The 14,646-nt window shown below is 32.2% G+C and overlaps 1 protein-coding gene across 1 annotated transcript in view; it reads right to left on the reverse strand.

Annotated features, from left to right (window-relative positions):
• The window catches only part of LOC114124103 (semaphorin-5A), a 46,270-nt gene that overhangs the window by 5,877 nt on the left and 25,747 nt on the right, over window positions 1–14,646 (reverse strand). Inside the window, exons 4-6 of the mRNA XM_027987281.2 lie at window positions 1,603–1,810; window positions 748–1,047; window positions 323–522 (exon numbers count right to left, since the gene is read on the reverse strand). Coding sequence (XP_027843082.2) covers window positions 323–522; window positions 748–1,047; window positions 1,603–1,810 — 708 coding nt within the window. The remainder of the gene's footprint in view (window positions 1–322; window positions 523–747; window positions 1,048–1,602; window positions 1,811–14,646) is intronic.

Below are 14,646 nucleotides of genomic sequence, written 5' to 3' on the forward strand. Positions count from 1 at the left end.
GCCACTATTCACAGAAAGGTACGCTCTAAAGAAAATATGTTAGAATCGGAATGAAACAGACTTATAAAGTTGTAAAAAAAGCTTTATATATAGCCATATTTAGGTATGAATACTATGTTTTACATATTTTAAATAGAAATTAATATTAATTTGTACTTGTGTAAGAGTTTAAATTAGTTTTAAAAGTATTCTTAGTACTAATTGTGTGAATTCTGAGATTAAAAGGAACAACCAATGAAAAGAGATTTCTATCTAACGTTAGACGATATTATAGCCTGCAGGAATCGGACAACCTACTAAAAAAATCTCAATAATATATTACCTCGGTGTAGTAAATGTAGCGTACACCAATCCTTCGTCCGGTAGATATGTCATACCTTGAATTTCATCAAAATAAAACGGATAGTCACCAGGTAAAGAACAGTTTAAACGGGCCTTAATAAACGTGGTCCAATTGTCTCGAAGCATAGTTTGTCCGCCCACGTCGTTTTTGCACATCCTAGCTATTCTTGAGTACACCTTCTGTAATATATAATAGTTTTGATATTAATATTGTGCATATAATGAAAAATATAATACTATTCAGTAATTATTATCGAAATAATAAATTTAAAAACTTTTATCCACAGTGATATGTACCATATACGTATATAAAGATTTACAATTTACAATTCCTAAACGGTTACATTTCCAGAGCAAACTGAAAACAGTATATTTCCTATATTTAAACGACAATCAAAGACGTACCTTGCCACAGTTTATGTACTCCACCGCACTTTCTCTGAACAAAAAGTACACATAGGCGTCGGTCTCAAATGACCCAACGAACTGAGGCTCGTTCAGCCACTTGGCATCATAGTTCTTTGTCCGCAGATACGAAGCTCCCAGGTCCCGGACGATAGCCGAATCTGCGCCAGAAAAGTCCATCGGGCTACCGGCAAAATACTGGCCGTTGAGTGTGATCATGGCTGTGATGTTGGACAAAGGGCTATACGGACACTTGCCTACCCCACGCACGGTGTCGGTAACGGTGTTGGCATTTTCCATCTATCCACACACATAAACGTTGTACAATTAGTTTGTGTATAAAAGCTAAAAGAGCCCCCTCGCACACTCCCCGACCGAGAACGGATGACACACTTTCGCCGCGCTCACTGACATTGATGTATTATAATTGGCTAAATGCATTCTCGCATGGGAATAATAATACTACAATATTATTGTAAGCCAGCTCTAATCATCATAGATCCAGTCAGGACAGGCGGGGCCAAAGGCGATTTTAAAATTACATAAATAAACGTTATCATTTTTTATAATGACCGACTGTTGAAAATTTTAAATTACTGCATTTATCCATGTTTTATTAAGATGAATGTATAAGTATTGTTTAAATACAAATACAATTTAAAATCAAAGCAATCATCAACAGTACGTGTATACAACAATAATTTGATACTAGTATATAAGAGATACAACAATAGTTCATGTGCCTTGTTTTGAAACTACTTTAAAATAATAAATAATACTTCAAATGTGCGCTTAAATAGCCAACCTAAAGCTCAGAAAATCGAAAAAATCTATTAATGTTTTATTAGTCATTACCTCTCTCCACGTGCATTGTGGTGAAAAAGCTCCGGTTCCGCATGCAAATAGCCGTTTCCCAGTGGACAGTAGTACTTTGACGTAGTTATGGCAGTCGTCGACACTTTGGCCTTTTACTAGACACAGCTGCACCTTTTCTTCAGCAGCCGGCCATCGGGCAGCCTCGATTTTTTTCAAATCGTCCAAGTCCAGACGGTAAATGTTGTCTCTGTCAGTAAAAAAAAAAAAAAAAAATGTTAAAAAATTAAAATAAAGTCTTGACCTCTTTGTTGTTGGTATTTTTTTTTTCTAATAATTAAACGACGAGACACCGTATGGGAACGGCTGCAACGCATATAAGGACGCAACACGAGTCCCGAACACATGTTTGCAAATGTCAGCGAAACACCGGGAGTTTTGGGATGGCGACTTTGAATCTGAGTCTCGGAATCGGGTTCATGATAAAACGGATAGTCTGTCGAAAATTTCGACTCCCGGGGTCGCAGCCTAATGGAAATTGGGGAAATTCCTCGAGGCGCCAGCGCGAATTACGATCGACGCACCAGGCGCCGTGTGGGCGCATTTCAGTGAAAAAAAGAAAGAAACTGGTTTACAACATTATATACATATTATAGGTGTATTATCGACAAACAATTTAATTTATCATTATTACATAAAAAAACAACCAACTGGCGCGTTATAATTTTCGTATAAATTTATTCCTTCTCCCCTCTTCCCGTTACAATCTAGAGTTAGATCCTCCACCTTTCGACGGCTCATAATTCTCCACCGTTATGATCCAGATGCGTGTGACAGGGACGATATAAAACCGTCGCCACTGCAGCCTCGGCCGCCATACGGTAATTGCTACGTAGGCAGGATTTTTTTTCATCACGTTGTTTATTAATGAATTCAAAATTGGACCTAATAACAGGCGTGGGTATCAAACCTCACCTGTTTGGACCACGGACATTTTAATCCTAATACTTGCAGGAGGAAAATATTTTGCGACGTTATTATAGTGATAATAATAAATTAATAACATATGAAGTGAAGATCTATTTCTATTTAAACAAATTGAATACCTAAATATTGCTGCATACGAAGTGAAAATAACGCTGCTCAAAAAATTATATTTGACTTTTTGAACACGTTAGATAACAAAATAACAGTTACATAACACGAAAATACAAACAACGTCAAACTAATATTTTATAGTAACGCATTTTTTTTTTTATAAGTAGGTATATTATATGTATATAGTATATAATTTAAAGTACTTATACTTGAATTATTAAATCATATTCATTTTATTATTTAAACGCACTTTTTAAGAACTAAAATTAGTCTGATCCAATAAACTTTAGTAGTAGTAGTATAACTTAAAAATTATAATTTATAACATAATATTTACATTTATTTTGTCATAAACTAATAAATTCTATAGTGGCGTTTCCGTAAAGACTATAAAAACGAAATTATCACAAGACAAACACCTATAGAATTTTATGTAGGTTTTTTAACCTACACGATTTCTTTTATACACATAATATACGAGTCTGTATTTAAACGATTTAATAGTGAACGGAAAATATGTACAGGTAGCTAAATTAATACGAAATATTTAAACAGTCGGCTGAGTAATAATAATTACGACGACACGAAATGTCGTGATGATCGTATTCGCCGAGACTTCTGATTTATATTTTATATCTATACATATAAACGGAGAATACGACTACTTGTTACACGCAGTATAATACTCGTTCCGATACAGATAGTTTTCAATGTTTCACACTACGATTTCCACACAGTATGACGTCTAATGTCTATATACTGGTATTATAATAATATTGTGAACTATAATTTCCATTTACAGTACAAATAAATTCGTTTCAATATTTTTGTCAGCAGTTAATATGTGTATAACAACAGCAACTATAACACAGATCATCGTTTATCACAGAGATGAATAATAATTTAAACTATCTATCGTAATAATTCGAGTCATCACAATATTATATAATTATACGCATTATTTTATTGACGATGATTTGTTGATATAAATATGTAATATTGAGTGATTATACATAGTTGGAAGTTGTATAAACAATATTTTTATAAATCTTGACTGACACAATATTATATTTCGAAAATAATTAGTGTGTTTTTCGATTGAATTTATATGACGTACCATATGCGTGTGAATTATTTTAACATTTCATAATGTAGTATGCATTGAGTATTATTATATTTACTACCTAGGTATATATTATTACAACGCTAGGAGGAACAAATAACACTGAGACAATGAAAAATTAAGTTTATATTCAAGAATAATATAATAATTTAACGCCCAACCAGATGTTCAAAAATTAAGTACTCATTCTATTATAAACGCGTTGAGATGTGTCTCTATTTGTGTTGGACGACCAACGCTGTTTTATTTCTCGAATATAGAACATAATATAATGTAGTGCCAAACGTATAAACGAAATAAATAACGATTTTATTGATACGATAAATTTTACGGTCTAGCAATAATTACAGAAAACTGGTTTGGAAAACACATAAGTCACACGATAAATTGGTGTTCGACGGTGTAAAATATAACCGGTCTTCAAAAAAATTTTAAACGGCTAAAAAGCGTCGGAAAACCGGCAATAATTCAGTTTCGACCCGATCCAGGTCCGCCGACTGCCGAGCGGCAGATCATCCGTGTCTTTTAAATTTTTCCGCAGTTATAACTGTATATATATACACACATATAATACACACGTAATATAATAATATTATAGTAATTGACATTTACGACGCCAGAGATCATATATCATCGTGTATCTGTGCCCGTGACCGCACCAGTGTTGTGAGTCGGTATAATATGCGAAGAATAAAATATACACACACGTACTTGCCTATATATAGTTACCTGCCTACTATATACCATTGCAGATGGCATCTATTATCATTGTAGACGTTTTACGTCTGCGTCGTGCCATTGTTTCCAGCCTGTATAATGTAATATAATTGTGCCCTTTTTTTTTCTCTTTTAATTTAATTTTACATTTTAGAAGGCGACATTTGTTTTGTATAATTTTCTTTCTCCTTTTCTCTTTCTTATACTCTCTCTCCTATGACCAGTCTTAAAGTTAGAGTGACATATTATTATTAATAAAACAACGACCCGCAACCGTATAAAATATGTATCACTGTATTGCGTTACGATGATTCGTGCAAGTCGTGTGTACGTTGGACCACTAAGCATACTGACGATGAAGCGACGACGCTTTGTTTGTATCGACGTAATTCTGTCTTCTAAACTGTACCAGACAACTCGACCGGAACTCAAAAAGAGCTTAAACAACACACTGTGACTATGGCCCACGAACTGTAATAATAACTGTGGACCGGACGGCACTAAACAATTAATACATTTGTATACACGATGAAGTCCGAATAATGTTCCGATTCCTATTGTTTATTTCATAATAGTTATTCAGCATAGTAACATCGCCGCTTGTTTAAGTTTATCCTTAAATATCCAGCAACTATAGTCTCAGTCTTCAAGTAGAATAATTCGCTTAGTTTTTCTTCAAACGTATAATACATTTTATATTCAACTTTAAAAGTGTGAATTAAATTAATATCTAACAAGTGTTTTGAATTTAATTACATTAACTTATAACTGTATTGATGTACAATAAGTGGTACGAGTATATAGAATAGTATCTTGCATGTTGTAATACAATATGAACAATTTACAAAGCCATATTACAAAACATTTTAGTATAGGTATGTATAGTTTTTACCTTTAACTTTGCATTACATGATTGAAAATCTATTTACATTAGGTACCTATCATATTTATCAGTTAAAATATAAAAACGATATAATCAAATCAATTAATTAAAAATTGTTTACTCATCATACATCTATACCAAAAATCAGTCCTTGGAAAGCATTAATGAGTTCAAACTCTAAAGTAACGTGTTATATGTGAATGTATGCTGTAGTTGTTCCATTGTATTTGTATATACTGTGTACAATGTACATAATAAAATTTTAAGGCATTAATATTATAGCAGGTATATTAACTTACTATATTATAAGGTTATACAAAGCCAATAGTGTCCACACACCTTAAACGTTTTGAAAAATAAGAGCTGCACGAGACAACAAAAACGCAGCTAAACTGGCGCCAACTGCATTTATGACGACGAAATGTGAAATCCGATAATCCGTGCAAATGACAATTATAATCCAAAACGTATACCATAAAGGCATAAAACTATATAATAATCTCTTGTCCGGCGCAGCGTGTCGGCCTGGATGAATCGTCCTCACATAAAATAAAATATATCCTGCAGGACCTGCCGCGACGTAATGACCGGCTTCAGTGAGTACCCATATATAACATATTATACATGGTGTACACTATACCTACTCTCATAAAACGTAAACATCTGGAAATAATTGGTACGCGCCAGATTGTGTACGAAATGACAATATAATGATATAATATTATCAAATATATTACTCAATCGCCGATCGTCTGTGCTTGGCGATGGCCCACACGAAATGCTATTATACACGAGTTACGTGACGCGTATATGTACGACAGTTCAAAAACAAAAAAAAAAGAAAACAATACAATGGATATCGTTTTCGAACGCGTACCTATATATAAACATTATTCTTGGTAGGTAAGTGCATGTATAATTTCGAGTTTTGTCTTCGGGTGTACATGTTTAATTATAATATTCGGCTTTCAAGCGTCACCGTCGGTGCATCGTTAATTTCTTTTTTGTAGGTATATGCGACTATGGGTACCTATTATTTAATAATTTTTCAACATGAAACATGTTTTATAAGAGTACGCGCCGCAGTAATAATAATAACTACTATATAATGCACATTATTATCTACATACAATATACACTAGACGCGCATAGTAAATTAATATTATGCATCCATAATTTAAACAATACCGTCGAGCTGGCAAAAGAAGATTTGATACCGTGAAAACGACTCTCTGAAATGGAACCCACCAAAAACGAATATATTTGAACTCTATACATCGATATTATGTTATATATTTGTACAGATAGGTAGTCTATCTTTAGCTATTATAGCCTATAACACTTTACACCACTATAATATTATATATATAATATACGCCTACGCCTAGCAGTGGCACTGGGTATAATAACTGTACGCTTCGGCAACAGGTGAGATTTATTACAATACAACAACAATAATAATATTGGGTTCATATGCGCAGATGATAGGCGTAGGAACAGCGTATTGTTTAACCGATCGCTTTTCCCGGGTGAAGAATAATATTGCGTTTACGTGCGGGACAATGATAAATATCGCGAGTGTCGTCTTCGTATATTACGTGGATACGTGTTTATGTACATACAATATACAAGTATATCTTATAATGTACACACACACACACATATATATATATTATATATATATATATATATGTAGGTAGTGTTATGTTATATCGAACAAGTGGTCGATCGATCATGAGAAATAAAAAATAAAAAAAATATAATCGTTTTCAATGTACGGCTGGCCACGCCGAGTGGGAGTCATCGTATATTGTGTATAAGTAAGTATAGGGTTTTCGGCCCACCCGATCACTGGCACTTGTCCGCGGAGAGACCGCGCACATACGTACCACAACAATAGGCATCGCCGAATACGTAGCATCAGATAACCGGCGAGAGAAGAAAAAAAACAACATTGAAATTCCATTACAAACGCACGAATTTCACTCTATCTCTTTCTCTTTCTCTGTCTCTCTCGTCGTCATTATAAACAAGGATTATGTTTTTTTTAACACCTATTCGATATAGCTGCTCGCACGCTGTGCCGCAATGGGACGTCGTCGGATTCGTCGACCGCCGTGGTAGACTCGATAAACACTCTGTATACATGATAATTATTATAATAATATAATATATTATAATTTATAATCAATCGTCGCACACACATGATACCGCGCACGATATAACGTATGCTTAGCGCTTACACCAGTTTCGGGTATAATAAACGTCAAGATAGAATAATAATAATAATAGCGTTATCGGTTCCGCTGCGGAGAACATAATATTATTAAAATATTGTGTTGATCGGAAGGAATATTATGTCTTCGGGGCCATCGTCACTGTTTAGATACACATAATATTATTGTAATCATACTGACACCGACACGTGATGTAGTTGTATTACAATATTATAGACATCACGACTGTAATGTATACGGATACGGAAGTTTAGCGGTGTTAAGACAAACACGATATTAATTAGGCACTCAACGATACCGAACGAACCGAATGTTTTACATTACCTGTGCAACAGACTGTAATTTATTTCGTTATTTTACACGCGTGCTGCGGGATGATCGATAAAATCGTGTCATTTTACACGCCGGCAGATTTTCACAATAACCACTCAATATGGATAACATGAATCTTTATAATATTATTCGTGTAGGTAGGTATTTTGTTCCAATTGAGTTTTTTTTTTACCCATTTATCCACTTTTTAATGGGTTTTACACTAATTATATACTACTTGAATGAATGTAAATGATATAATATACGTACCTACATACATTATGTCTAATAGATAATACATGTTAAAATAATTATTGTTGACTTGATGGAATGTGTGTAATATTTTGGTGTTTACCACGACTCACGAGTTAAGTTTTATATTCATTTTAACGGTTTTATGTTTTTTTTCCTGCGTGTTGATACAATATGTACCTACAGCAAGAAATATTGAATGATCGAGTATGTTTATTTGACGATGTCAAGAGCCTCCGGTTGATTTTGAACTCAGCTGAGTCATATGTAAACGAGAAAACCGTGACGAAATCGATAAAAAAATATATATATATAATAATAAATAAATATTTATAATATTATATTTTAACGTGTTTATATGAAAAAAAGTAACGGGTGAAAATTATTTACTTACTACACACAGATATTGTAGTTGATTGAGAAAAATTATTCATGGCCATAGTTAATAAATATTGATCCGTTTCACGGTATTGGTCAATTAATCAAACGAACATATTATATAGGCACGACAAAGTATTGTAAATATATATAATATATTTAAGCCTAGAAATAGGTTTCTAAAAAATGTACGTAGGCCGAAGCCCAAGACATAATGACAATAATTATTTTCCGACTTGGACAGAGCGGTCCAAACGAGTAGCACGAACCACATGTGTGTCATTTGTACGTATTTTTTCACTATTGAAATATATTATATCGTTATTAGTTATAACGCATTTACCGAAAAAATAAAAGAATAAATAAACATAATTTAGTCATAATATATCATTATCTATACTACATATTATAAAATAATACTTAATATAAATATGGTACGATGATGTACCGACTTATTAAATAATACTCCTTTAATATAATTTATATTTTTTTCATGTAATGGTAATTTTAATGAATTAATAATAAACTGCGTTATTGTTATGACATGAACCGAATGCTGAAATCCGACACCAATCGTCTAAAGTTTCTGAAAACCGTAAACCAAGAGTCATAGCCGCATAGATTTGCAACTGAGCACTTTTTAAACCACTCATTTCTAGGCTGCCAGGCGGTACCTACAGCAAGATAAACGTCACCGTACATTATTAACACTTCAGGACGAAAAGGAACGCATTTTCCTATACTTGATGGGGTTTTCGTTCGTCCGACCACGAAAAAAAAACTGTGTTGCTAAAAAAACTAACGACAGCCAAACCTCGAACGCGTATTTATATATTATTATACGAACATGGCCGAGACGAATTGTGACAGCCGCTCGATCGATGTCCTCTGCTGCAAGCAGTAACGCATTGTGCGCACGCATATAGACATACAAACAGTATATTAATGGTTAACTGCATAATAATGGGGTACCTATAATAAACGATTTACGAACGTCGAACAGTATATTTTGGTCGATTTCTCGCCCGTTTGCTTGTTGTTCTTAAAAAAAAAAAATGTTCACCTTGATGGCAACACGCGTCACATCGTAAATTGATCTACATTAGATCGTATATACCACATTATATTATATTCTCCTGATATGTGTTGTAATATTATTGTGATGACCACATGTGGAATAATAATATACCATCACATATCGAAATAACGAATTATTTTTTTTTTTTTTTAATATTGTTCTGCACGAGGAATGATATATTATGTCTAATTTCATCCGATAACGCACTCAAACGTATACATATTACCCACAATGATAAAAGGTAAGTACACCAGGAACAGCATGCAACGTCCGTTTTCTTTCCGAGAAGCGTACACAGCGCACAATGACCCCGCACATAGGATCTCTGTCGCGGAATACGGTTCTCGTCAAACGCGCGGTACACCGGATACGTCGTATAGGTACTTGTCGTATATTACTGCACATATACGTATAATAATATATCGATTCCATATACGTGATTTTATTTTTATTATATATATTTTTTCTCCGTCTTATTTCGCGCATACCTATCCAGAGCCTAACCTAACCTACACGCGTCGTCCAGCAACTCAAAAAGTATAATATAAGACCCGGTTGCACTCGTACGTGCGGGATCGACGGCGGCAACGGTAAGGAGGTCGCTGAGATACGACGACCATTTTGTACGCGACTCCGACGAACGGCTCGCGGCAGTGGCGACGGCGACGACGACCACGACGACGACGGCAATCCCGTAAAAGGCATTGGCCATATATGTCCAAGGCAACACACACACACACACACACACACACACCACCTAAACCGGTACAATCGCGTATAATATATATAATATGAAACTATCAAAACTATAGAGGTTATTATTTTCTTATCCTTTGCTCGTATTCGTTTCTCGCTACATCGGCCGTTGTTACCCGCCGGACGACGTGTTATGAGAGCGTACCCCGGGCCCAAAGACTGTCTCTTGTACGTAATATATATATATATATATATAAGTCTTTTCTGGGTTCTCTTTGAACGTCGACGTCTTCGTACGACCCGGTGGAGGCGAACAGATGTCAAAATACCCGCGGCGAAAAATTCAGGACTCCCTCTTCCCTCTCATCTTGCCAATGTACAAATTTATCGTTCGAGATGATAGTGTATAGATACCTGGTGGTATGTGTATAGATGATGTTATATATCTTAGCGTGTACCGATCCTGTCGTAACACGATCGTAAAACGATAACACGATTAACACGACAAAAAAACAATTATGGTATTTTTAAATAACTCGTTTACATATTAATATTGTGCTGATATTACGGTCTGTAGAGCGTGGACATCGAAGAATTAATAAAATAGGTATAATAGCGCTTTGCCGAAGTCGTTCATAATATCTGAATAAGTTAAAAAAATGTTAAAAAAAAAGTATTTTGATAATTTTAGAACCGCGTGCTGCGTGTATGACATGCGTGTATAAGAGTTATAAATGTATAATATATTGACTTGACTGATCCAACTATCTTGCTTTTCGTATCATACATTATAAAGGACGCTATGGAAAACGCGACGTGTATAACCTATACCACGCGACACAGAAAACCCGCTGCTTTTGTCATACCCATATAAAATATATATAGGTGTATATAATGTATGCTCAATAATGTGATCGAAACAATTTTTAAGTAGGTATATAGAATAGAAAACGGCGGGTGCGCTATAACTGTTCGGTTTATTGAATAACTTTTTTCTTTTTTTTTTAAGTGTTCACATATTAAGAAGAAAAAAACCAGCTGGACTAGATGTTATACATTATATATTATTGTATAAATACACACACGCTGTTCAAGTGGGCTGTAGACTGGATTTGTAAATTATTTCTACTGTACAAAACAAATTCACTGGGCAGTGATATTTTTATGATTTTTTTTTTTTTTATATACGCTTTTTAATATAATATAATATTATATGTTGCAAAAAAAAATACTAAACATTATAAAGATATAACACTTTGTTTGGAATATAATTTCTTTTTTTTTTTTTTTTTATTTAACTTGCTCTACATGACTTAATTTATGTATATAATATTATATTATATTATACAGACCATTAAAATATTTATTGGCACTAATTTTTGTTTTACTATGGCAGATAAAATATGTTAATGAATAATTTATTATAACTAGTAACTAAATATACTACGTATTGGTACGTGTCAATGTACAATTATTAAAGTATACTTAAATAATTAAATTCGTTTTGAATGTATAGTTGTATTTGAATTTAAATTTGATTAAAACAATAATATTGAGAACACATTTTGAACTATTTTTAAAATTTATTTATGATCAATACTTGATAAAATGATGTTTCAAAAGCTAAAAGAATTATTTAAAAATGCATTTACATAAAATCAATTATAACACAAGTATTCGTGTGAAATTAAAAACAATCGGTAACGATAAACTACTATAGGTATACAAGTATAAGTACCAGCACCACCCATAAGACAATAAAGATTTACCGACAATATAAAACCTTGAAATGTTTTGACCACAGCTATATTATAATAGTATGCACTATGTAGGTATCTGGTGTATAATTGATATAGCAGCTGTCAGATGTAAATTTAATGAATTTTTATCGTTATCCGAGATACTTAAATATTGTAGCGACGTAACAAGTCAAATATTTAAATATAATCTATTCGATGATAAACAATCAAGTTTGTTGAATAGGTACCGTCGTTTTGAACTGATTTCTTTTCGTTGCGGTGTATAACTCACACGTCTCTGCGTTTGTGAGTATAAAACAACGATGTTGAATGCCGCTGTCCACCGTAGTGACAGAAAAGTATGAACCGAACATTTTTTTTTAATTAGCCTCAGGCATACGACGACACTCGTGTCAACACCACTACCACCGTAACTCTCTCACACATACATAAATATATATATATAAAATTTATGCGACGAATGCACGAATGATGATTATCTATCGTTCCGTGTTGACCGCGTGCCTCGATCGTCACGGTCAGGTGTTGGACTGTCGTCGATGACGACACAGTTAAAATAAATTTAAATAGATTTTTTATCCTATTGAAAAACATTAAGTATAAGTATATGTTTAATAAACAAGTAGATCGCAATATTGTAAACTTTAATAATTAAAGCAATGCCCATATAATAAAGGTATTATCGAAGAAACGAGAATAAGAAACAAATAATTTAATGTCTAAAATAAGAGACAAGACGATTGTTTATTGAAATAACTATAATTTAATCATTTTACCAACGCTATACCACACAATGTATTATACGTATATTATAATAAATCAGAATAATATAACAATAATTTATAGCACGGGTAAATATTTAAAATAGTTAACTACCTAAACAACTATATACCCCCATTGCTGATAAATGATAATTATCAATAGTTTTCAATGTTCTCATATATTAGTAAAAAAATACTATTTGAAGTAAATATTTATTTTTGTTTATAACATTGTTTTCATTACATTTAAAAATGTTTAAGATTAATGATTATTAAAATATATCATCTAAATGATATGAAGTGTAGAGTTAATATTTATTTTTAGCTTTTTATCTTATAAAGAACATTCAACTATAAGGGTGGTACAAAATATTTAGTTTACGAATATGTCTGATGATTAACTTGTCTTACAGACTTTATTCGAATGATTATTACAATATTATAACATTTATACGATATAGAGATGACACGTTTAATATCATGTTACTCGTAGATAATTAAAAATATTCAAAGCAATGTGTGGTTAAGTTATACAGCGATGACAAGGTTATTGTTATTATACTTCTTTAGAAGATCCAAAAATATCCAAAAATGTTTGTAAGTAAAAATATTGTTCATGAAGCATTGGTGTTATAATAAACATTCCCGGAAACTAAAACTCCGGGTTGCTCAAGCACCAAGATGAGGAACCGGAAATCAGTCAAGAATCTGTTTTAAATATGTAGTTCAAAGTATAGTAGTCAAGTACAACCGTTTATAATAATAAATAATAATTAATATCATTATGCATATCATGGAGCCATATGTAAGTGGCTATTTTTTTAATTATAATCAACTGTTGAATATTGATAAAATATTATTATGCTGGACACACAGCTACGTATATAAAATGATTAAAGAGTAACAAAATCAATCATAAATGCAGTGAAATTATAAAATTATCATACTTAAGTGCCTGGGTGTAAAATATATGTATATTTTAGTGAATAGACATTAAAACACTAATCTACTATTCTAATAATCACTATAGGTTCATTAAATATTGCAGTGATGTAGTGTCATATTAAACACAAACTGTATACCAACAATCAATAATTACCTCATGTCTAAGTATTTATAGTTGTTGAATATATTATGATGCGTATAATTCAAGATATTTATTCAAAAAGCACTATAAAATTATGGTAATAAAAATTATAACTATTAACAAACAGTATAAAAGGGATATAATAATAAAATATGTATACTATATATACAAATTTCTATTATTTTTAAATTAAGAGTATGTATTTTAATAATTTAAATAATTACTAAATCAGTATTAATACGAGTAAGTTGTGTATTAACATCTGCTCGACAGTTGATATTGTGATTATTTTAGTTTAAATAAGAAAAATAATGTTAATGTTAAACCTGTTATATAACTGTTTCAGCATATTTTAGAGCAATAATATTTGAGAAATCAAAAGTTATACTGACCATAAATTATTAGAAATATTGGTAATTATAATAATCACTCAATATCAAAAATATAAAAAGCGGCTTTAATTATTTTGAGAAAATATTCATTCAACAAAAATAACGAAAACTAAAATAAATTAAATTTGTATACGTGATATTACTTTTATCTATAATGTATAATTAAATAAATATCGTGCACTTATATAACAACAGATAAAGTTAATATTAAAAATATGTACATACTTCTACTACTGTTAAAAAGTTTATGCTTATTAACTTTTTAGTAGTTATTGTATTGACAAAAAATACTGTGACTTTCTAAACCGTTAA

This window comes from Aphis gossypii, chromosome 1, assembly GCF_020184175.1.
Source record: "Aphis gossypii isolate Hap1 chromosome 1, ASM2018417v2, whole genome shotgun sequence".
NCBI classification, from domain to species: Eukaryota; Metazoa; Arthropoda; class Insecta; order Hemiptera; family Aphididae; genus Aphis; species Aphis gossypii.